The 25,275-nt window shown below is 48.6% G+C and overlaps 1 protein-coding gene and 1 long non-coding RNA gene across 4 annotated transcripts; one reads left to right on the top strand and one right to left on the bottom strand.

Annotated features, from left to right (window-relative positions):
* Positions 1-723: 723 nt before the first annotated feature.
* On the top strand, positions 724-25,266 carry LOC143827498 (uncharacterized). The gene is given in 19 exon segments (XM_077317092.1): positions 724-877; positions 1,532-1,664; positions 2,026-2,105; positions 2,311-2,437; positions 3,562-3,690; positions 3,963-5,646; positions 5,648-5,787; positions 10,522-10,742; positions 11,010-11,142; positions 11,646-11,725; positions 11,932-12,058; positions 12,558-12,686; positions 13,070-14,846; positions 14,848-15,182; positions 20,966-21,175; positions 21,712-21,779; positions 22,002-22,128; positions 22,830-22,958; positions 23,277-25,266. Coding segments are annotated over 18 exon segments (6,714 nt in total). The 5' UTR covers positions 724-877; positions 1,532-1,603; the 3' UTR covers positions 24,434-25,266.
* Positions 15,179-21,014, bottom strand: LOC143827130 (uncharacterized). 3 transcript variants are annotated; one of them, XR_013227195.1, is made up of 3 exons: positions 20,534-21,014; positions 19,007-19,593; positions 15,179-16,351 (listed from the first exon to the last, which is right to left on the bottom strand). It is a non-coding gene; the product is annotated as an uncharacterized LOC143827130 (long non-coding RNA). The 3 variants fall into 3 exon arrangements; XR_013227196.1 differs by having other exon boundaries at positions 15,179-16,019; XR_013227194.1 differs by having other exon boundaries at positions 15,179-19,593.
* Positions 25,267-25,275: the final 9 nt, after the last annotated feature.

The following is a 25,275-nucleotide window of genomic DNA, read 5'->3' as shown; positions in this document are numbered from 1 at the left end:
CGTTTTCATGGCAGACTCAATACGGGGTGGTTTGCCAGTGCCTTCCCCAGTCATGACCATTTACCCCCCAGCAAGCTGGGTCCTCATTTGACCGACCTTGGAAGGAGGGAAGGCTGAGTCGACCTTGAGCCGGCTGCTGGGATTGAACTCCCAGCCTCATGGGCAGAGCTTTCAGACAGCACATCTACTGCCTTACCACTCTGCGCCACAAGAGGCTCTTGTGTTAAACATCTTGGGTGGAGGTTTTGGTTGTCCATAGACAGTACTATTCCCCCGCCCCAATAGTCCAGGAGCACCTTTAAGACCAACAAAGATTTATTCAAGGCGTGAGCCTTCCAATTCAAGCACTCTCCCTTAGCCTCTATTTCTCTGGAGGGACTCAGGACCCAGCTGAGTCCTAAAATCCCAACGGGGCTATGGGCACAGTATATGGAGACCGTTTCGATTAGACTTTGCAATGGATTCTAGTCCATAGAGCGGTTAATCTTTTTGCATATTTTCAAGAAAGCATGTCTCAGGTCATTTCTATGCTGTAGGCAACCTTAACGGGGCGGGTTACTTCCAAGGAGCCCCCCTGAGCTGCAACCTGGCCAGAATCCACTTGGTCAGTCTGTTTGAGCGAGGGAAGGTGGAGAGGGGATTGTTTTCTTTCCTGTCCAGCTCTGCAAGGGTTAAGGGGACTGATTTCTTTCCTAGAGAGGCCAAGCAAGGGAGAGGGGCTAAGAGAGGAAAGTGTCATCCAGGGGGGGGGAGTGTCTTTTTGGCAAGGGAGAGGTCAGGTCTGCAGCAGCAGCAGCAAAGAGGGAACCAGATCCAGGGAACGTTCCTTGCAAAGGAGTGGGGGAGGCTTGCAGCTGGATCTAGGGAAGGTTTCCTTGTAAGTAAATCGCGTGTGTGTGTGTGTGTGTGTGGGGGGGGGGTTAGATGTTGGAAGAGAGAGGGAAGGCGGGTCATTGGTCCCTTTTTGAACTACAGGCCAATGATCTTTGATAGTAAATAATCTCTCTCTGAATACGGATGGGTCCACGAAGGCAGCTGACCGCTGCTTTCCATAGGCTCTGTTGCCCGGCAGCCCCATCTTCGGGAGGGACCTGGGACCCAGCCAAGCTCCAAAGGCCCCACGGGGGACGGGGGGCAGAGGGCGCAGCAGACGGGGAAACATTTCGGGGCGAGGCTCTGCTGTGAACTGGGTGGCACAGAACTGCGGTGGGGTTTCTCTTGCCATTCACAGGAGAAGGTCCCTTGCATTCCCTCCAGGACGGCCGTAAGGGCAGCCCCAGCCCTGCACGAGGGAGGGAGGGAGGGGCAGCCCAGGACTGGGTTACTCCCGAGAAGCCCCACTGTACTGCAGTAGCCGGTTCAGAATCCGGTCTGCCCATCCAGCTTGTGGCAACGTTTCCGGATTGTTCAGCATCTGCTTAGCCTCCGTCAGCGGCCTCTTTGACTGGATAATTTGTTGCCCCCCTAGATAATCCTTGCGGTTGCAGAGACCCATTCCTTGCTCTCCTCCCTTCCTCATCTTTTGATCCAGGGGTTGGGACCCTCCGTGAAGACAGAAGCCACCAAAGGAGCCCCGCCCAAGGAGGGGCAGAAGACGCAGGCCATGGATCGTGCCCAAGATGCGCCTACCTGTGGGAAGGACTCCTCTTGCCTGGGTGCATTTGGTGGGTCGAGGGTGCCGGTCAGGGAAAAAGTTAAATTCTTCGTCACACGATGCGGAATTCATTTGCGGCACTCTGTGTCCCCATGGATTTACTCATAAAATAATACATAAAGGAGCAACCTCGTTTCCCCGTCGTTTCCCCCACCCTCTTTCCCTCCCACCCAGGCCAGGTACAAAGGTCTGGAAATTGCGTTCAGCTTTTATAATCTCTGAGGCTTGTGCACACCTCATGTTTCCCTCCGGCCTCCCCCAGAATTTAGTAAAAAGCGTGAAAAAGCTTGGTGTTTGAGGCAGAGAACAAACAAGCAAAAACTCTTCCTTCCTTCCTCCCTCCCTCCCTCCCTCCTTTGTCTCCCTCGCAGGCAGGGCAGAGATGCCCCTGAACCGTCGTCTCCTCAGAGGTGTGGAATCGGCTGCTGCCCCTCCAGTCCAGGTAGGAGAGGTGAGAGGGGGTCAGCCCGGGTCCCTCCTCCTCCCCCAGGGGGGCTCCTGCAGTCTCTGCAAGGGGTCCAGGCGGGAGATGCTCTGAGCCCCCTCCCCTTGACCCAGCCCAAGCCAAGCGCCCTGTCCCTTCCCAGACGCCTCCCTTCCGGGGGTCAGTCTCTGCCAGGCGAGATCTCTGAGGGGGGGTCTGCTTTCTCCTGCAGGGCCCCTTTTCCTTGGAGGAGGTGTCCGTCTCTTTCACGGAGGCCGAGTGGGCCCTGCTGGATCCCGGACAAAGAGCTCTGCACGCGGAAGTCATGCTGGAGATCTCTCAGGCTGTGGCCTTTCTGGGTAAGGATCCCACACTGGGGCCAAAATTGCAAATGGCTGCCATTTTGATCCCCCACTAGAGCATCATTTCAACAAACAATAGAATGGCCAATCCCTAGCTAGGTCTGGGGGAGGAGCTCCCTTTTGCAGGCCCTGCACAATTGCGGTAGTTCAGGAAGGTCCTGATCTCCTCAGGGAGCTCCTTCCACCAGGTGGGGGCCAGGAATGAAAAGGCCCTGGCCCTTGTGGAGGTCCGACGTGCCTCTTTAGGGCCAGGGATCCGTAGCCAGTTGGAGGTGGCGAGTGTAGAGCTGCTATCTCAAGCCTGTGGCCTCAGGTTGCCAAGGAGCTGTGAAACCTTATCTTTGTGTTGAAATATCATGCTTTCTTTGATGATGACAAGGACCGTGGAGATCTGGGAACACACAACCGGTGTGGGCATGGGGTGCGGGTGGGTGGGTTTGGGCCTGGTTCTACAGGAGGGAAACTTTACATCCCCTGGCAGTTCCGTCAGACCTCAAACATGAGTTTAATCGAATTCAGTGGCCATCTGTACAGATGTCCTGGGTGCTACGGGAGTCCTGTCATTGGTAACCTCGCAGCAGTATATGTGTTAACGGTTGCTACCTAACCCTACTATGCACAAAAGTGGTCATCTTAATGACCCAGGAAGCTCTCAAGCCCCCTTAGCACGTCATGAGGATAACGTCCACCTCGCTTCCCTTTGGCCTATACCTTCCGGGACCCCAAGTTCATCTGGTCAACAACCCAATCAAGGGCCCTCCTCGATGGGATTTCCCAGAGGCCGTCAGAGCCCCCTTTATCCCCCTCCCTCCCGGTTTCACGACTGGATATAGGGTCTCTCAAGGAACCAGCTCCCACCTACTGAAGTCCGGCCTTGACAAAGATCAGGCTGTTTGCTCAAAAGGGAGACCCAAGGCAGGAATACCTGCAGGTGGGACCAGGACACTTAATAACCACCTTAAGCCTTGAGGTGCTTTTCCTCACAGATCCATTCCCCTGACACTGGGTGGGATTGTGGCCTTTGACCTTGACCACGGATCCAGCCTTTGAACAGAATTTAAATGCTGGAATTTCTTGCTTTCCCCATAGAAGAATGATCTCTCTCTCTCTCCCTTCCTCAGCAAAAGAAGCCAGAAGGCCAAGAGAGACTCTGGTGGAGACGGACAAAGGGCTCGCAGGCCAAGAATTCCTGGCGAATTCCTCCAGAGGATCCCGAGGGCAGGTTTCCTTCCCACAGGAGCTGGCTGAGAGTTAGTATCTCTGACGGTGATACACAGGGAAGGGGCAATGAACAGCCCTGGGGTATTTCTGACCCCCTCCTGAGCAACATTTGGTTTCATACAATCATACACCCTGCAGGAGTGGGAGGGGCGGCCTTCTTGGGGGTTCAAAACTCCTTCTGGGCAGCTGTGGCTGTTTGGGGGAGGATGAGGTATCCTTAAAGAGTAGATATTCTGGGGAAAGGGTGTTCAGATCAGCCAAGCAGGACTAGGGGCTGACAGGACCTCTCTCTTTATTCCAGCAGAGGATGACCAGTGGAATGAGGAGGTGGAGAAACTGAGAGTTCGAAAGGAAAACGTGAATGACCAGGAAAGGAATCAAGGACAACTTCAGAGAAAGAAAGGCGGCCATGTGGTTGAGAAGCAAGCTGGAATAAAAATTAATGTGCATTTTCCAAACCACAGGATAATGGAGGCAAAGAAATGCATTTACTGTGGAAAGTACTTCAAAAATAGATCACAACTTCTTGTACACCACAGAACTCACACGGGGGAGAAACCTTTTGGATGCACTGACTGTGGAAAGAGATTCAGTCAGAGAGGCCATCTTCAAGAACATCAAACAACTCATACAGGGGCGAAACCTTTTGCATGCTCTGACTGTGGAAAGAGATTCTGTCAAAGAAGCCATCTTCGAGAACATCGAGTAACTCATAGAGTAGAGAAACCTTTTGGATGCTCAGAGTGTGGCAAGACATTTAGTCGCAGTGGTCATCTTCAGGAACATCAAAGAACCCACTCAGGGGAGAAACCTTTTGGATGCTCAGAGTGTGGCAAGACATTTAGTCGCATTGGTGGTCTTCAACAACATCAAAGAATCCATACAGGGGAGAAACCTTTTGGATGCTCAGAGTGTGGCAAGACATTTAGTCAAAGTGGTGGTCTTCAGGAACATCAAAGAACCCACTCACGGGAGAAACCTTTTGGATGCTCAGAGTGTGGCAAGACATTTAGTCGCAGCAGTGGTCTTCAACAACATCAAAGAATCCATTCAGGGGAGAAACCTTTTGGATGCTCAGAGTGTGGCAAGACATTTAGTCAAAGTGGTCATCTTCAGGAACATCAAAGAATCCATACAGGGGAGAAACCTTTTGCATGCTCTGACTGTGGAAAGAGATTCTGTCAAAGAAGCCATCTTCGAGAACATCGAGTAACTCATAGAGTAGAGAAACCTTTTGCATGCTCAGAATGTGGCAAGACATTTAGTCGCAGTGGTGATCTTCAACAACACCAAAGAAACCACTCAGGGGAGAAACCTTTTGGATGCTCAGAGTGTGGCAAGACATTTAGTCGCAGTGGTCATCTTCAGGAACATCAAAGAATCCATACAGGGGAGAAACCTTTTGGATGCTCAGAGTGTGGCAAGACATTTAGTCGCAGTGGTGTTCTTCAACAACATCAAAGAATCCATACAGGGGAGAAACCTTTTGTATGTTCAGAATGTGGCAAGACATTTAGTCGCAGTGGTCATCTTCAGGAACATCAAAGAATCCATACAGGCGAGAAACCTTTTGGATGCACAGAATGTGGAAAGAGATTTAGTCAGAGACGCGATCTTAAGCGCCATCAAACAACCCACACAGGGGAGAAACCGTATGGATGCTCAGAGTGTGGAAAGACATTCAGCCACCCTAACACTCTTCACAAATATCAAAGAACCCATACAGAAGAGAAACCTTTTGGATGCTCAGAGTGTGGAAAGAGATTCAGTCAGAGTGGCACTCTTCAACAACATCAAAGAACCCACTCAGGGGAGAAACCTTTTGGATGCTCAGAGTGTGGCAGGACATTCAGTTGCAGTGACACTCTTCAACATCATCAAAGAATCCACACCGGGGAGTAACCTTTTGAATGTTTAGAGTGTAGAAAGAGATTTAGTCAAAGTAGTACTCTTCAGCAACATGAAAGAACCCACAAGGGGGACAGAATACTCAGAGTGTGGAAAGAGTTTCAGTGTTAATGGCGGTCTTCAACGCCATCAAACAAGCCACATAGGGGAGAACCGTATTAGTTGCACTGAGTGTGGCAGGAGATTCAGCCAGAAATTCCATGTTCAGCAGCATCTATGAACCCACACAGTTACCACTCTCAGTTATTAGTATTATTGTTATGCTTATTCATATGTTATGGATTGTTTCATGTACTGTTCATACGTTCCATGTAAACCGCCCTGAGCCTCCGGAGTGGGTGGTATATAAATATCATAAATAAATAAATAAATAAAATTATTAAAGATGAACCATGATTCAATAGACCTCGTAAAGGTAGATCCCATCAATTATTTGCAGCCAGCAAAAAAAATTTTATTCTTGCCTTCAATTCCTCAAGTGTACCCTCATTAATTTTACAATGCCCGGCCTTACTGGAGCCAGTTCGACTAGATAACTCCGTTGAGGAAGACCTCCCTAATTCTTTTGCTAATTTACCATACTGTGAAGGAAAAGCAGCTACCATCAGACCGGGAGTGTGATGCTTTATTGCCTTTGGCTCAGATACTTAGCTTCCTCGAACCTCTGTTCAGTAGCGACAAATCTATAAGGGCTGGGCAAAATCCGAAGAACAATTGGTTTGATCAAGAGTGCAGAGAGCCTAAAATGCAGTTACTAAATTGCCTGAGAAGGAGCAGATATGATCAGAGCGAATCTAACATGCGAAGGACAGCAAAGTTAAAAGTAAACCTGATCCAAAAAAAGCCCAAAAACAAAAAATAAAGGTTATGCAAAAGGTATGTGGAAGACATTAGAGATAGTCACTAAAGATAAAAACGAGGCACCCTTCTGGGGTCTGATGAGATTTGATCAGCAACTGGAAGCTCAAAACTCCACGAACACCTGGTTTGATCACTTTTCAAAAAAATTTGGAACTGCGAGCCACTTATCCCAGCTCTCTGGGACAGATGACAATCCACAGGGCCCCGGTGGCAGCAACAGAGGTCAGAGATATAATTTCAGCGCTGGCTTCAGGCAAATGACTTGGAGAAGATCTGCTACCCTCTGACTTCTTTAAAACCTTTCCTGACTGGTGGTCTCTGATCTTAGCCAAGATGTTTACACAAATCAACAACATGGGTAAATTCCCAGAAGGTTGGAAGACAAGTATTGTAGTCCCAAAACATAAAAAAGGGGATAAAACAGACCCATACAATTACCGTCCAGTTAGCTTATTAAACATATCTTCTAAGATCTATGGTAAATTTTTACTTAAAAAGCTGGAAGACTGGGTCGATAAAAATAATGCAATCTTCCCACAGCAAGCGGGGTTCAAAAAAGGACATTCCCAATAGATCACTGCCAAACGCTTTAGCATCTGGCTGCTTCTGGAATGAATGGTCCAGCCAAAACTTTATATGTGGCCTTTGTTGACTTAGCAGCAGCCTTTGACTCTATCGCTAGGGAGCTTTGGCAGAAGCTACATATGACATAGTTGGATGAGCTTCTTATGTCCCTTTTGCGCCAATTACATACTGACACATTGGCAAAACTTAAAGTGGGACCAACAAAGGATATTCCAATCAGAAACGGAGTCAATCAAGGCTGGGTCCTGGCTCCTTTGCTCTTTAATTTGTTTAGAAGAAGAAGAAGAAGAAGAGTTGGTTCTTATATGCCGCTTTTCCCTACCCGAAGGAGGCTCAAAGCAGCTTACAGTCGCCTTTCCATTCCTCTCCCCACAACAGACACCCTGTGGGTGTTGGTATAATGTACCAAGTGACAGCTAACAGCGTGAAGTTGATCAACCTGATCTAACTGACAGGTACTGATCATGTGAGAAGTGTCAGGTGCACAGGAATGACACAGCACAAATGCTTCTATTGGCTGGATAGAAAGCTGATGCAATATTAGAGAAGGTTGCATGTACATAGGTTGTGTATATAAGGAGTGATGGGAAAGCTGTTCTTCCCTCTCTGAAATGCCATTGTGCGCGCAGCACTCTGCTGGATAACTTGTAAATATTCTGTACATAAAATAACTGCTAAGGAACCTACAACCTGTGTTGCTTGTGTTCTTCTGTCACATCGAGGTGACACACCACTACAACGGTTTTACGCTTCATGCAACGCTAACAGTGGGGTGGGTGAGGCTGAGAGAGCCCTGATATCACTGCTCAGTCAGAACAGTTTTATCAGTGCCGTGGCGAGCCCAAGGTCACCCAGCTGGATGCATGTGGGGGAGCGCAGAATCGAACCTGGCATGCCAGATTAGAAGTCCGCACTCCTAACCACTACACCGAACTGTCTCAAACTGGTTTATTAACGATATCAAGTCAAGTCTTTATTATTACGGCACTAGACCAGTAGTCAAATTACAAGATACATAAAAACATCTGGCATTAACAAAATAAAAGAACGATATTAACGATATAGTGCAGAGATTAGCCAGCATACAATTTGTCGCAACCTCTACAGGCCAGCAGAAAATCTCCGTCTTGCTGTATGCGGATGATATGGCAATTTTCTCTCTGACCGGAGTTGGATTAAGTAGGCTGCTGAATACATTGGGTAATTACTTTAGAGAGGATGCTCTAACTGTTAACTATCAAAACTAAAAATCATTGTCTTTAAAAGAAAACCAAAAAGATCAACTTGGAGCATACAGGGCACCCAAATCGAATAATGAAAATCATTTAAGTATTTAGGTGTGACATTCTCTGACACCCTGTCATGAAATGTCCATGTAGCATCCCTAAAAGCCTCAGCAATTAAAGACCTTGGGGGCAATCATGAGATTTTACCCTACAAAGGGGGGACACCTCATAGAACCAGGTATCAAACTTTTCACGACTAAGATCATCCCCAGATTACTGTATGGTATTGAAGTTTGGGGCAGGAAGGAGCAAGCGCTCAGTGGCTTACAATCCATTCAGAACACCTTCATGAGATGTGTCCCAAAAGGGGCCCAGGCTAACTTGATAAGGACAGAGCTTGGACTTCCCTCTTTTAGACCTCGCGCTCATCTAGCCCTGCTAAATGGTGGAAGAAAAATAGACTGCCTACTACAAAGTCTTTCAGCCATCAGTGCTTTAACTCTGCCCTAGAAGTTAAAGGGCCACTTTCTGCCTTCATAGATGGTATTGTTTCACATTACACTGTCCAAGATGATTGATAGCAAAATTAGGAAATAACAAAGACCTAAGAGAGTGTGTTTTCCTCCAGGATGCAAACATTGTGCAGTCCAGGTGTGCCCTGTGGTTTAAGACCCTTAAGAAAGATCACAGCAGAGCCCTGTATCTGGATAATATATATATGTGAGCAAGCTAAGGGTAGTGTTTTTAGCCCTGAGATTTTAGTCAGTGCCCTCTTCTGTTCTGACTGGGAGATATGCTCAAATTCCTCTTTTGCAACATCTCTGTGTCTGTGGGAACCCAGCAGTTCAAGATGTGCCACACTCTCTATTGGAGTGCCCACTTTACACAGATCCTAGGGGGAAACTTCTTAATGAAATTATACCAGGAGCATTGTCTTCCGCTCATGATAAATTAAGGTATTTGCTTCCCTGTACGGACCCATTTGTGACACAAAGGTTTACCTTTTGACTGGGAAAACCTTTTGAATGCTCCAAGCGTGGAGTTTCAGTCAATGTGGAAATCATCTGCAGCTATATTGTATGTTTTGAATTTTTGTGCGTATGAAAATTTAAATTGTAAAAAAGAAATCTTGTATGGCATCTAAGAAAACGTAGGAGAGGTCATGTAACTGCTTAAAGGTAAAGGTATCCCCTGTGCAAGCACCGGGTCATGTCTGACCCTTGGGGTGACGCCCTCCAGCGTTTTCATGGCAGACTCAATACGGGATGGTTTGCCAGTGCCTTCCCCAGTCATGACCGTTTACCCCCCAGCAGCAAGCTGGGTACTCATTTTACTGACCTCGGAAGGATGGAAGGCTGAGTCGACCTTGAGCCGGCTGCTGGGATTGAACTCCCAGCCTCATGGGCAGAGCTTTCAGACAGCATATCTGCTGCCTTACCACTCTGCGCCACAAGAGGCTCTTGTATTAAACATCTTAGGTGGAAGTTTTGGTTGTCCATAGACAGTACTATTCCACCGCCCCAATAGTCCAGGAGCACCTTTAAGACCAACAAAGATTTATTCAAGGCGTGAGCCTTCCAGTGCAAGCACTCTCCCTTAGCCTCTATTTCTCTGGAGGGACTCAGGACCCAGCTGAGTCCTAAAATCCCTACGGGGCTATGGGCACAGTATATGGAGACCATTTCGATTAGACTTTGCAATGGATTCTAGTCCATAGAGCGGTTAATCTTTTTGCATATTTTCAAGAAAGCATGTCTCAGGTCATTTCTATGCTATAGGCAACCTTAACGGGGCGGGTTACTCCCGAGGAGCCCCCCTGAGCTGCAGCCCGGCCGGAATCCACTTGGTCAGTCTGTTTGAGCGAGGGAAGGTGAAGAGGGGATTGTTTTCTTTTCTGCCCAGCTCTGCAAGGGTTAAGGGGACTGATTTCTTTCCTAGAGAGGCCAAGCACGGGAGCGGGGCTAAGAGAGGAAAGTGTCATCCAGGGGGGGGGAGTGTCTTTTTGGCAAGAGAGAGGTCAGGTCTGCAGCAGCAGCAGCAAAGAGGCAAGGCGCAGATCCAGGGAACGTTCCTTGCAAAGGAGTGGGGGAGGCTTGCAGCCGGATCTAGGGAAGGTTTCCTTGTAAGTAAATCGTGGGGTGGGGGGGGGGGGTTAGATGTTGGAAGAGAGAGGGAAGGGAGGGGTCACCAGTCCCTTTTATAACTACAGGCCAATGATCTTTGATAGTAAATAATCTCTCTCTGAATACGGATGGGTCCACGAAGGCAGCTGACCTCTGCTTTCCATAGGCTCTGTTGCCCGGCAGCCCCATCTTCGGGAGGGACCTGGGACCCAGCCAAGCTCCCAAGGCCCCACGGGGGACGGAGGGGGGGGCAGAGGGCGCAGCAGACGGGGAAACATTTCGGCGAGGCTCTGCTGTGAACTGGGTGGCACAGAACTGCGGTGGGGTTTCTCTTGCCATTCACAGGAGAAGGTCCCTTGCATTCCCTCCAGGACGGCCGTAAGGGCAGCCCCAGCCCTGCACGAGGGAGGGAGGGAGGGGCAGCCCAGGACTGGGTTACTCCCGAGAAGCCCCACTGTACTGCAGTAGCCTGTTCAGAATCCGGTCTGCCCATCCAGCTTGTGGCAACGTTTCCGGATTGTTCAGCATCTGCTTAGCCTCCGTCAGCGGCCTCTTTGACTGGATAATTTGTTATCCCCCTAGATAATCCTTGCGGTTGCAGAGACCCATTCCTTGCTCTCCTCCCTTCCTCATCTTTTGTTCCAGGGGTTGGGACCCTCCGTGAAGACCGAAGCCACCGAAGGAGCTCCGCCCGAGGAGGGGCAGAAGGCGCAGGCCATGGATCGTGCCCAAGATGCGCCTACCTGTGGGAAGGACTCCTCTTGGCTGGGTGCATTTGGTGGGTAGAGGGTGCCGGTCAGGGAAAAAATTAAATTCTTCGTCACACGATGCGGAATTCATTTGCAGCACTCTGTGTCCCCATGGATTTACTCATAAAATAATACATAAAACAGCAACCTTGTTTCCCCGGGCGGCCTTGTTTCCCCCACCCTCTTTCCCTCCCACCCAGGCCAGGTACAAAGGTCTGAAACTTGCGTTCAGCCTTTACAATCTCTGAGGCTTGTGCACACGTAATGTTTCCCTCTGGCCTCCCCCAGAATTTAGTAAAAAGCGTGAAAAAGTGGTGTTTGAGAAAGAAAACAAACAAGCAAACACCCTTCCTTCCTTCCTTCCTGCCTTCCTTCCTTCCTGCCTTCCTTCCTTCCTGCCTTTCCTGCTACCTCTCCCAGAATTTAGTAAATAGTGTGAAGAAGCTTGCTGAGTGTACGAAGAATCAGGTGATAAAAGAATCGGGGAACAAGCAAGCAAAGACCCTCCCTCCCTCCTTTGTCTCCCTCTCAGGCAGGGGAGAGATGCCCCTGAACGGTCGTCTTCTCAGAGGTGTGGAAGCACCTGCTGCCCCTCCAGTCCAGGTAGGAGAGGTGAGAGGGGGACAGCCCAGGGCCCTCCTCCTTCCCCAGGGGGGCTTCTGCAGTCTCTGCAAGGGGTCCAGGCGGGAGATGCTCTGAGCCCCCTCCCCTTGACCCACCCCAAGCCAAGCGCCCTGTCCCTTCCCAGACGCCTCCCTTCTGGGGGTCCGTCTCTGCCAGGCGAGATCTCTGAGGGGGGGGTCTGCTTTCTTCTCCAGGGCCCCTTTTCCTTGGAGGAGGTGTCCGTCTCTTTCACGGAGGCCGAATGGGCCCTGCTGGATCCCGGACAAAGAGCTCTGCACAGGGAAGTCATGCGGGAGATCTCTCAGGATGTGGCCTTTCTGGGTAAGGATCCCACACTGGGGCCAAAATTGCAAATGGCTGCCATTTTGATGTGGCCTGAATCAAAATATTGAGTAGCAGTCCACCCTTTTGAGGCCTTGGGGAGGCCTGTGGGTGGGTGGCGGAGCTCCTTCTTGGCATGCGGAAGGCCCCTGGTTCAATCCCCAACATCTCCAGTTCCACTAATCAAGTAGGACGTTTTGACAGGGTAGAAGACCGTTTCCTGCTGTATTACAAATACCTGTGTGTAACGATTGCCACGTAACCCTACTATGCACAAAAGTGGTCATCTTGATGACCCAGGAAGCTCTCAAGCCCCCTTAGCACGTCATGAGGATAACGTTCACCTGGCTTCCCTTTGGCCTATACCTTCTGGGACCCCAAGGTGGGATTGTGGCCTTTGACCTTGACCACGGATCCAGCCTCTGAACAGAATTTAAATGCTTGAATTTCTTTCTTTCCCCATAGAAGAATGATCTCTCTCTCTCTCTCCCTTTCTCAGCAAAAGAAGCCAGAAGTCCAAGAGAGACTCTGGTGGAGACGGACAAAGGGCTCGCAAGCCAAGAATTCCTGGCAAATTCCTCCAGAGGATCCCGAGGGCAGGTTTCCTTCCCACAGGAGCTGGCTGAGAGTGAGTATCTCTGATGGTGATGCTCAGGGAAGGGGCAATGAACAGCCACAGGGGACTTCTGATGAACTTCTGAGCAGCTTTTGGTTTCATACAATCTTGCAGCCTTCTGCAGAAGGGAAGGGAGGAGGGAGGCCTTCTGGGGGCCTGAAATTTGGGGGGTCCAAAACTCCTTCTGAACAGGACCTCCGCTGCAGCTGTCTGGGGGGAGGGGCAATGAGGTATCCTTAAAGAGTAGATATTCTGGGATAAGGCTGAGGGGTGTTCAGATCAGCCAAGCAGGACGAGGCTACCGGGTTGGCAATCCGTCTTCTCCTGCAGTCAGTAGATGCCTGGGGACCTTCCAGCCCTCACAGACGCTGACAGGACCTCTCTCTTTATTCCAGCAGAGGATGACCAGAAGAAGGAGGAGGCGGAGGAACTGAGAGTTCGAAAGGAAGACTTGAAAGAACAGGATGGGAATCGAGGCCGACCACAGAGAAAGAAAGGCAGCCTTGTGGTTGAGAAGCAAGCTGGAACAAAAATGAATTTGCATTTTCCAAACCACAGGATAATGGAGGCAAGGAAATGCATTCAGTGTGGAAAGTACTTCAAAGATAGATCACATCTCCTTGTGCACCACAGAACACACATGGGGGAGAAACCTTTTGGATGCTCAGAGTGTGGAAAGAGATTCATTCACAAAAGCAAATATGAACAACATCAAATAACACACACAGGGGAGAAAGCGTTTGGGTGCTCAGATTGTGGAAAGAGATTCAATTACAGACCTAATCTTCAGCGACATCAAAGAACCCACACAGGGGAGAAACCTTTTGAATGCACAGAGTGTGGGAAGAGATTCAGTCAAAGTAGCAGTCTTCAACACCATCAAAGAACCCACACAGTTGAGAAACCTTTTGCATGCTCTTACTGTGGAAAGAGATTCCGTCAGAGACAACATCTTCAAGGACATCAAATAACTCATATAGGAGAGAAACGTTTTGGATGTTCTGACTGTGGAAAGAGATTCCGTCAGAGAGGCCATCTTCAAGAACATCAAACAATTCATACGGGGGAGAAACCTTTTGCATGCTCTGACTGTGGAAAGAGATTCCGTACCAGAGGCCATCTTCAAGAACATCAAAAAATTCATACAGGGGAGAAACCTTTTGCATGCTCTGACTGTGGAAAGCGATTCCGTAATAGAGGCCATCTTCAGGAACATCAAGTAACTCATACAGGGGAGAAACCTTTTGTATGCTCAGAGTGTGGAAAGAGATTCTCTCGGAAAACCCATCTTCAACAACATAAACGAACCCACACAGGGGAGAAACCTTTTGCATGCTCTGACTGTGGAAAGCGATTCGGTAACAGAGGCCATCTTCAAGAACATCAAAGAACCCACACAGGGGAGAAACCTTTTGGATGCTCAGAGTGTGGAAAGAGATTCTGTCAAAGTAGGAGTCTTCAACAACATCAGAGTACCCACACAGGGGAGAAACCTTTTGGATGCTCAGAGTGTGGGAAGAGATTCAGTCAACGTCGGTATCTTCAGCAACATGAAAGCAACCACACGGGGGAGAGGCCCTTTGAATGCTTAAAATGTGGAAAGAGATTCAGTCAACGTAAGAATCTTCAGGAACATCAAAGCACCCACACAGGAAAGAAACCTTTTTCATGCTCTGACTGTGGAAAGAGATTCCGTCAGGGACGCCATCTTGAAGAACATCAAAGAACCCATACAGGGGAGAAACCTTTTGGATGCTCAGAGTGTGGAAATAGATTCAGTCACAGTAGCAGTCTTCAAAGACATCAAAGAACCCACACAGGCGAGAAACCTTTTGGATGCTCAGAGTGTGGAAAGAGATTCAGCCAGAGTGGCACTCTTCAACAACATCAACGAATCCACACCGGGGAGAAACTGTTTGGATGCTCAGAGTGTGGAAAGAGATTCCGTCATAGACGCCATCTTCAAGAACATGAAAGAATCCACACGGGGGAGAAACCTTTTGGATGCTCAGAGTGTGGAAAGAGATTCAGTTGGCGTAGCACTCTTCAACGACATAAACGAACCCACACAGGGGAGAAACCTTTTGGATGCTCAGAATGTGGAAAGAGATTCAGTCAGAGTGGCACTCTTCAACAACATCAAAGCATCCACAAACGGGAGAAACTTTTTGCATCCTGACTCTGGAAAGAGATTACATCACAGAGGCCATCTACAAGAACATCAGATAACTCCTAGAGTGGAGAAACCCTTTGGATGTTCAGAGTGTGGAAAGACATACAGTCAGAGTAGCACTCTTCAAACACATCATCAAAGAACCCACTCAGAGGAGAAACCCTTTGGATGCTCAGAGTGTGGAAAGACATTCAGTCAAAATAGCTCTCTTCAGCGGCATCAGAGAATTCACACAGGGGAGAAACCTTTTGGATGCTTAGTTTGTGGAAAGAGATTCAGTTAGAGCGGCACTCTTCAACGACATCAAAGAACCCACACAGCAGAGAACCCACAAAGCGAAAGCTAATCATGTTAAATTATGTTAAATTAGTAAACCAGAATCCTCGAGTTGTGTAACATCTGGTAACAATTACAATAGTTGGAGTGTAGGTGAACTTTAATATACTTTATATACATTGCTGAAATACTGAAACAGTAACAGCTGGCCTATTATTTGGTCTTCAGTATCTGGGTATTGACTTTCTTCTGTTCTTACTATTTTCTTCAGGCTTTAAAAAATAATTCTTTGAAAACTCAATAAAACATGATTTTTAATGCTTTTTCTTTTCCTTATCTATTTGATATAAAAAATCTAATCAAAGGCGGTGATACACCAGCATTTAATTTAAAAAAAATGATTTTAAAAGACTGGTAAAATCCAATTTCCCCCCCCCAAATCCTGCAAGGAGATAGACACGGGGAGGGTAAGAGGTATAGAATGCCTCTTTGCTACTGGCATAACCTTAGCCAGGATCCTTCATTCACAAACATCTCTAGAGGGTGAGCATCACCAGGGCCGGTTGCAAGATCCATTCGCCCTAGTCAAGGGTAACTACCCCCCCCCCATTGCTTTCCAATTTTCAGATAGGAAAAATTGAAAACCTGTTTTTTCTGAACAGTTTGGGGGTTGCTATTTTTACAGCGTGTGTGCTGAAGTCCAAACTTTGGTTCTCTCTGGTAACTGTTATGCCTAGCATCCGGTGTGATGTAGGTTTCTTTAAGATGGTTCATTCTCTTAGCACATCTGTGATGCGTTTAAGCAACCTTGTTTTTCTGCTGGGTTGTTCTTCCTTTGCTGTCGCCTCTTGGTTGCTGCTTCAGCTTTCTTTTAACCGCCGTGCAAATAAACGTACCTGTGTTCAACAAGACAATCTGGGCGTTGGTTCTTGGGCCAGCAGAGACATTACAGAAGAAGAGTTGGTTCTTATATGCCGTTTTTCTCTACCCGAAGGAGTCTCAAAGCGGCTTACAGTCGCCTTGCCTTTCCTCTCCCCACAACAGACACCCTGTGAGGGAGGGGAGGCTGATGGAGCCCTGATATTACTGAAGAAGAACAAGAGTTGGTTCTTATATGCCACTTTCCTCTAGCCTAAAGAGTCTTAGAATGGCTTATATTTGCCTTCCCTTTCCTCTTCGCACACAGACACCCTGTGAGGGAGGTGAAGTTGAGCGAGCCCTGATAAAACTGAAAAAGAAGAAGAGTTGGTTCTTATATGCCACTTTCCTCTATCCAAAAGTGTTTCAAAGCGGCTTATATCCGCCTTTCCTCTCCCCACAACAGACACCCTGTGAGGTGGGTGAGGCTGAGAGAGCCCTGATATTACTGAAGCAGAAGAAGAGTTGGTTCTTATATGCCACTTTTCTCTACCCGAAGGAGTCTCAAAGCGGTTTCCATTCGCCTTCCCTTTCCTCTCCCCACAACACACACCCTGTGAGGTGGGTGAGGCTGAGAGAGCCCTGATATTACTGAAGGAGAAGAAGAGTTGGTTCTTATATGCCGCTTTTCTCTACCCGAAGGAGTCTCAAAGCGGCTTACAGTTGCCTTCCCCTTCCTCTCCCCACAACAGACACCCTGTGAGGTGGGTGAGGCTGAGAGAGCCCTGATATCTCTGCCCGGTCAGAACAGCTTTATCATTGCTGTGACTAGCCCAAGGTCACCCAGCTGGCTGCATGTGAAGGAGGAGCAGGGAATCAAACCCGGCTCGCCAGATTAGAAGTCCGCACTCCTAACCACTACACCAAGCTGGCTTTCATGTGATAATGTGAATAGTTCCCGCTTTCTCAGTAAGATAATTTCCCAATAAAATGGGCGCTTCCAGTTCTTCCCATACACCCACTAGAAAAGGACCCCAGTATCCTTGATAGTTCACGTTCGGTGTGGCTTCTGCACTTCAACTACTTCCTCACCAATGCCCTTAATTCTATATTTCTGAGAGGGCAGGTATCTGTGGTAACATATTGTGTTTTTAAAAGGGTGAATTCAGGCGCTGTGTCTCAGTCCATATATCTTTCGCTTCATTTACCTCGTGATTTTCTATGTACTCCTTATTGAACTCCTCCAGTGCTTGGTTCACTTTTAAAATTCAATGTGGTTGAGGGACCATTTCTATATGTTCCCTAGGTGGACATATGGCGGGCATCTCTTCATCCTTCATCACTGAATTTTTAAAAAAATTTCTCTAGGAGGTATTTGGGGTTTTTAAAGGTTAGAACAGTTCTTTTTCAGGTGTCCCTCTGTCTGGCAGTGGAAACAGCCTACGGACCATCTCCTTTCTAACAAGGGAGAAGTCTGCTTTTCTGAGGCAAAAATTTTCCTCCTCCTTTTCTGAGGCAAAAATGACACCATGCGTTCCTCAGGAAAATCTGCACAGGTTCTTTCAAAGTGAAAGAAATCACCTCCTTTTTAACAAGGGAGAAGTCTGCTTTTCTGAGGTAAAACGTTTCCCCCACTGTTAAAATTTTTAACAGGGTTATGGGGAAATGTTTCCCTGAAGGCCCAACTGCTCTGTCCTGCCTTCCATCCCAGTCTACCTCTAACCCTTCCTGTGAATAACTCATTATTTCTGCTCTCTTCTTCCCCTCATTTCCACATAAATTTCACTTAAAATCCCACAGATTTGAGGACCTAAATGACACCATGCGTTCCTCAGGAAAATCTGCTCAGGTTCTTTCAAAGTGAAAGAAACCACCTCCTTTTTAACAAGGGAGAGGTCTGCTTTTCTGAGGTAAAATGTTTCCCCCTCAGTTAAAAATTTTAACACGGTTATGGGGAAATGTTTCCCTGAAGGCCCAACTGCTCTGTCCTGCCTTCCATCCCAGTCTACCTCTAACCCTTCCTGTGAATAACTCATTATTTCTGCTCTCTTCTTCCCCTCATTTCCACATAAATTTCACTTAAAATACCACAGATTTGAGGACCTAAATGACACCATGCGTTCCTCAGGAAAATCTGCTCAGGTTCTTTCAAAGTGAAAGAAAAATGCTTCCACCTCGTCCATTGTATGATATTTTGGAATTTTTTTTTGGTTCTCCCCCGTATCTTTCCTCAGTTTAAGGAGGACTAGGCTTCACAATTCTGTTTCTTTCCATTTAATTTCAAACCTTGGTTTCCCATGTTCTATTCTGCCTCCTTTTCCCTTTCACGCTGGCTTTTCCCTGCGTGAACTCTCCTGCCTCTCTCTTTTTCTTTTTCTCCTAGAAGAGCCTCCTCTTTCTGTGCCTGTAGTTTTGCTTTGTTACATTCCAGGCAAGATCTGCTCATATATTAATATCTTTAAGCGCCCAGAAAAACTCAGGCAGGATTCAAAAGTTTTTTCTGTCAGAAAGGAGGACGTTCTGTCCCAGATGCAATAAATATCTTTAAGGCCAAGGCCTTGACCCAGCTGATGTATGAGGCACCAGTAAATCTGATCAGGTAATTTGGAGCGTGCGGAATAAAATCAATCTGAATTCCTGAGAGGGATTTGGCAGCTACTAAATAACAACTTTTCCCTCAGAAGGGTCTGATAAGGGTCTGATATTGATACTTATTCCGCACCATGGCAATCCACGCTCAGTAAAAAACTGAGCATGGCGTCTCTGACCAACTTGTTCTGGCCTTGGGATTATTGTTGTTGTTAGTTGCGAGGTCGTGTCCGACCCATCGCAACCCCATGGACAACGATCCTCCAGGCTTTCCTGTCCTCTACCATTCCCCTTGGGATATGACATGGCAAAATAACAAACAAGGGTGACAGAGATGGAGCGGCAACACGACCTTAACAGAATACTGGACTCTCTTTTTAGGGAAGATCACCTCATCGGGGATAATCCGAGGCCATACTTGATCAATATTACAAACCCAGACTATAGATGATCTTTTATCCTCTTCCGGCATAACATCCCATCCTTGGCCTATCTGAGAGGCTACCAACTGCGTGCTTGCGTAGGTAAAGAGGGCCACCTTGAGACCATGAAGCGTGTCCTGTTCAAATGTCCGCTATATAACCAAATTCGGAGGCATCAGCAACAAAACTTTGTGAATGTCCTCAAGGCTTGAGGAAACGACACCTTCCCACTTGTCCTATCCGCCAGAAAGAAATCACGTCCATCAAATATCGTTAGATTTGTCTGGCTGGCAACTGTAACAAGAAGGAAATGGGTTATTAATCCGTAAAATATTATTTTAGAAAGCCTTGTAGTGATCAGTGCTATACGTGTTATATTTCAGCATGACACGAGTAGACGGTTCTTATTTGTATTACGTCTGTACTGCGTGGACTACTGCTCCATGACCGTGAATAAATAACTTGGTTATACTCCTGTGCTGATGTACACAAATAAAGGCCCCCCTGTCCGGGATGAGGGTCTTCCCTCGACCTCCTTCCAACTCCTGGTGCTTTCGGGTCCGGGTCTTCCATCTCCTTCTCTTCAGTTGCCCCAAACTTACTGGGGAAGAAGGAGAGGGAAACAGGTATCAGCAAGGCAGAAGGAAATAGAGCCACAATTAAAACCACAAGCTACAGAACTCCAGGTTCACACTTGCTTTTCCTCTTGTACTTAGAGACACGGATGGTTCACCACCAGAAAGGAGGAAAAGTGATGCCTAAGACAGAGGCCAGCCTCCAGGCAGGGCAGGGCCTGGAGATCTCCCAGAATTATAATGGATCCCTGGAGCACAGAGATCCTTTTGGGAGTGGGGGTGTGCCTGTTTTGGAGGGGGGGGATTGCAGTTGTATTGTGCTCCCCCGAGCACCCTCCCAGCCCCAAAAGGTCCAGGAAGTTCCCCTCCAGGATATGAAGACCGTGTGACTGACCGAGGCATCTTGATTTTGCAGAACTGAAACGGCCCTTGGAAACGTGGGATATTTTGCATTCGAAAGGAGCAGAGCTCATAATGATGAGACCAGGCAGGGCAGGCAGTATAATAATAAATGTATAATAAAGTGTTTTATTAGAACTACCCGGGTAGGGGAACTGGGATCCTACACCAGAGAATGCAGAACCTCCTACAGCTGGTGCAGGAGCTGCTGATCCTAGAGGTTGCAGGGTGGGAGTCCAAACGGATCTCCTTGCAGCGGTTGAGACACAAAGGGAGGAAGGAGAAAGGGGACTTCTCTAAGATCTACTCCCACCCCCCCACCCACCCCCAATATGAGTTATTTTCAAGGAAACCTTCCCTGGCCCCTTCCCAGTCCGTCTGCATTGGCTGGGAGGGCAGGGAGGCAGAACCGCACCGAGAATCCCCTCGGGACCGCCACCGGCAGTGGATCTCCCCACCAGGGGGCGCCATTGGTCAGTTCCACTGGAAACTGATCCCGAGGCGGGGATCCCGCAGCAAATTGGTCAATTACACTGCCCGCCCCGATCCACCTACAGAACTACATACAGAACAGAAACCTTCCCCGGGTCCGGCCACGATCCTGCTCCACCTCCTTGCAAGGAAACCTTCCCCGGATCAAGCGCGGGGTTCTTCCCTCCTGCTGCTGCTGCTGCAGCAGATCTCTTCCTCTGCAGATCTGGAGCTCTCCCTCTTTGCAGCCAATCAGAGCTTCCTCCGCCCTTCTGCACCCCCCCCCCTCCCCCCACAGAGGAAGAGTCCGGCCCCTTTCACCGGAAACTGACTAGATCCCGAGGCGGGGATCCCGCAGCAAATGAGTCGATTGCATTGCCCGCACTGCATACAGAGCAATAAAATCAGAGTCCAGGACACAGGGGGACTCCTGGGCGCGGTGACTCCCGAGGAGCCCCACTGATCTGCAGCCCGGCCGGAATCCGGTCCGCACGTGCAAGTCCGGGGAGCGTGTCCCTTACTGTCCAGCACTGCAGGGGTTAAGGGGCCGGAGCTGTTTCCTAGAGAGGCTGATTATTTTTTTGAGAGGGGGGGGGGGGAGGAGAAGACAAGCTCCTTGCGAGGAAGTGGGGGAGGACTGCAGCTCGATCCACGGAAGGTCTCCTTGCGAGGGAGTCATGCATGAGGGGGGATCCGAAGAGAGAAATGCAGATTTCCGCATCGCTTTCCCTCCACTGTGTAAGAAGCGTGGGGATGGGGGGGCGGGGGAGGAAGAACGATCCGGTGTAGGAATCTGGCCTTCGCTTCCTGATCATTTTAATTCTGCAAAAGAGAGAGAGAGAGAGAGGTGGTGGGATCTCAGCTCCTGGCCTTCCCGGACATTGGGGGGGGCGTATAATGCCATAGACCCCCCCCCCAAAGCAGGCATGCAGACACACACAAGGGACAGGTCTGCATCCCTTTGGCCATGGGGCTGGGCGGTGGGTGGGGGTCCTCCATCTCTTTCACTGCGAGGGAGAAACGAGGGGTTGAAAGGGGGATTCTCTGGTCTGGGATTGTAATTCTGCAGGGGGGGGGATGGAGAGAGAGCCCCGATATCACTGCTTGGCCAGAACAGTTTTCTCAGTGCTGTGGCGAACCCAGGACCACCCAGCTGGTTGCATGTGGGGGAGCGAGGAATCAAACCCGGCTCGCCAGATTAGAAGTCCGCACTCCTAACCACGACCCCAAGCTGGCTCTCAGGGGAGACCCTCCCTCTTTTGTCTCACTCACAGGCAGTGGAGAGATGCCCCTGAACCATCTTCTCAGAGGTGTAGAAATGGCTGTTCCCCCTCCAGTCCAGGTAGGAGAGATGAGAGGGGGGACAGCCTGGGTCCCTCCTCCTTTCCCCGGGGGGCTTCTGCCTCTGCAGTCTCTACGAGGGGTCCAGGCGGGAGATGCTCTGAGTCCCCTCCCCTTGACCCACCCCAAGCCAAGCGCCCTGTCCCTTCCCAGACGCCTCCCTTCCGGGGGTCAGTCTCTGCCAGGCGAGATCTCTGAGGGGGGGGTCTGTTTTCTCCTCCAGGGCCCCTTTTCCTTGGAGGAGGTGTCCGTCTCTTTCACGGAGGCCGAGTGGGCCCTGCTGGATCCCGGACAAAGAGCCCTGCACGGGGAAGTCATGCGGGAGATCTCTCAGGATCTGGCCTTTCTGGGTAAGGATCCCACACTGGGGCCAAAGCTGTGGATGGCAGCCATTGTGCTCAAGGAGGAATCAAAGCACCGAATAGCTTTGCACTGTTTTGAGACCTGTCCCTCTTCTTGGGGAGGGGCTGTAGCTTCATGTCAGAGCTGGTTCTTGGCATGCAGAGGCATTTCCTGTGTCCTCACGTGTGTTCTTGCCCAGGGACAGCTGAGGCCAGGATTGTGTCTTTCATCCAAGCCAGAGAAGGTGTCCAGGCCTGCAGCAAAGGAGATGGATGAGCAACCCTCAGAAAGCTAATGAAAGGGCCCAGATCCTCCTCCTTCTGATGCCAGCTTTCCCAAAACACCTTTCCCCCTGGATGGGATTGCAAAGACCCGCTCCACCTGGGGTCTGGAAATGATCTTCCTGGGTCACGAATCTTTGTACGGTCAGCGAGTTCACGAGGAGAGGACACCCGAGGAGAGCAGATCCTGTTCTTGGACGTATATGTATAAAGGTTGATGAAGTCTTTTAAGATAAGACATCACCAACAAGGGCAGTATACCCAGTTCAGCAGCAGAAAAACAAGAAAAGTTAACTATTCTGTCTAAGACATAAAATAACTGGTATTAGATGGCACCTCTTGTTGAAGGATAAGTATTTTCTACCCTTGAATTTCTTTCTTTGTTCATGGAAGGATGATAGCTTTCTCTTTGTGTCTCTCTCTCTGAGCAGAAGAAGCCAGAAGTAAGAGAGAGACCATGGTGGAGACAGACGAGGGCCTTGTAGCCCAAGAAAGGCTGCCTGGTTCCTCCAGAGGCCTCCGAGGGCAGGTTTCCTTCCGAAATGAGCTGGCTGAGAGTGAGTATCCCTCACGGTGATGTTTAGGGAACAGGCAAGGAACACACACAGGGGTTTCTGATCCTCTTCTGAGCGACATTCGGTTTGGAACAATCATGCAGCCCGGTGGAGAGGGAGGGAGGCTTCCTGGGGGCCTGAAATCTGGAGGCTCCAAAACTCATCCTGGACAACTGCTCAGCTGTGTCTATTGGGGGTGGGGTGTCTCCTTAAAATTAGATATTCCTGGGAAAGGCAGAGGGGCAGTTCAGCTGACCTGGCCGAGGCCAAAGGGTCCTCAGTCCCTCCCAGGTGCTGACAGGATTTCTCTGTTTATTCCAGCAGAGGATGATGAGAGGAACAAGGAAGACTTCAGAAATATATCTCATTTACGTGGGCATGAAAGAATACCCAAAGGGGAGAAACCTTTTGAGTGCTCAGTGTGTGGAAAGAGATTCAGTCACAGCAGCTCTCTTCAGCGGCATCACGTAACCCACACAGGGGAGAAACCTTTCGAATGCTCAGAGTGTGGAAAGAGATTCCGTAAGAGTTACTGTCTTCATCAACATCAGAAAACCCACACAGGGGAGAAACCTTTTGAATGCTCAGTGTGTGGAAAGAGATTCGGTCAGAGTGGCCACTTTCATCAACATCAAAGAACCCACACAGGGGAGAAACCTTTCGAATGCTCAGAGTGCGGAAAGAGCTTCAGTCGGAGTAGAAGTCTTCAACAGCATCAGAGAATCCACACAGGGGAGAAACCCTTTGAATGCTCAGAGTGTGGAAAGAGATTCAGTCGGAGTAGAAGTCTTCAACAGCATCAGAGAATCCACACAGGGGAGAAACCCTTTGGATGCTCAGAGTGTGGAGAGAAATTCAGTCAGAGTGGCGGTCTTCAGCGGCATCAACGAATTCACACAGGGGAGAAACCTTTTGAATGCTCAGAGTGTGGAAAGAGATTCACTATAAGGAGTAATCTTCTAGTACATCAGAGAACCCACACAGGGGAGAAACCTTTTGGATGCTCAGACTGTGGAAAGAGATTCAGTCAGAGACGCAATCTTCAATACCATCAAAAAGCCCACGGTCACAGTAGCCCACTTCACCTACATCAGAAAACTCACACAGGGGCTTTTGAATGCTCAGAGTGTGGGAAAAGATTCAGTCACAGTTACAAACTTCAAGGACATCTGCAAAGCCACACAGGGGAGAAACCTTTTGCATGCTCAGTGTGTGGAAAGAGATTCAGTCACAGTAGCCCATGTCTAGAGCATCAGAGAATCCACACAGGGGAGAAACCGTTTGCATGCTCAACGTGTGGAAAGAGATTCCGGAGGAGTTATTGTCTTCAGGAACACCAAAGAACCCACACAGGGGAGAAACCTTTTGCATGCTCAATTTGTGGAAAGAGATTCAGTCACAGTAGCACTTTTCAACGACACGAAAGGGCCCACAGAGGGAATAAACCTTCAAATGCTCCGAATGTAGATAGAGATTAACCAAAGCACTTTTCAAAGGTGTTAAAGAAGTGTGTAGTTTCATTCAGCATGAGAAACATCTGTAGCTATAGTATATACTTTATGTTTGTGTATCCTTAAATTGAAATTATAAGATTGCATTTGCTTTCTTTCCCCTCCTCTGAGAAGTTTGCTACATCTGGTTACTTGCCCATCTAATTCTTTCTGGGTATAAATATGATCTTTGCCTTTCAGCCCAAATGACTACAGGAGTGCATGTTTTCTTTTTTGTTTACGTGTTATCCAATTTAAATATTGTTCACTTATTGTCTAGTTATAAAATTTTAAAACTGCTATCACTTGTTCAGCTGTCATGTCTGAACATACAGCAAAACATTTGTATCCTACTTTGCTCTGAATTTCCTTCCACGGAATATCTGCGAACACATTTTATGCTGGCCGGATGCCGTAAGGAATAAGCTACACCCTACCATTAGGGTCAGAGGCAAAGAGGAAGATTTTAGGTTGAGTGGGTTTCTCTTTCCCCCTCGTTTGCTCAGATTCACCGTCAGCTCGTTTCGCATATTCCCGGGGTCAAAAGCCCAGATTCCTATTCCTCAGTTAATTTAAGTCTAGGCCATTATAAAACAAGTTAGTTTAAGATCAGGGTTATACTTTGGAGAAGGCAAACAGCCAGCTCATTCGGCTTTCATTTTGAATTGTCGTCCCTAGACATCTGGAGAGCCATGGATTGGCTGTCTGCTGTTGACAAATCTAGAGAGAGCTGTGAGAAGTCCATCTGAAAAGTTTATTAGAAATTAAAGGAGCCTCTCGCCCCTCCTTTACCAAACCTGTATGTGTCGCTGTTCCTCAGATAAATTCTT

The sequence above is a fragment of the Paroedura picta genome, chromosome 17 (genome assembly GCF_049243985.1).
Source record: "Paroedura picta isolate Pp20150507F chromosome 17, Ppicta_v3.0, whole genome shotgun sequence".
NCBI lineage: Eukaryota > Metazoa > Chordata > Lepidosauria > Squamata > Gekkonidae > Paroedura > Paroedura picta.
Note: the sequence above shows the minus strand (reverse complement) of the source record. Positions and strands in the feature narration are given on the sequence as shown.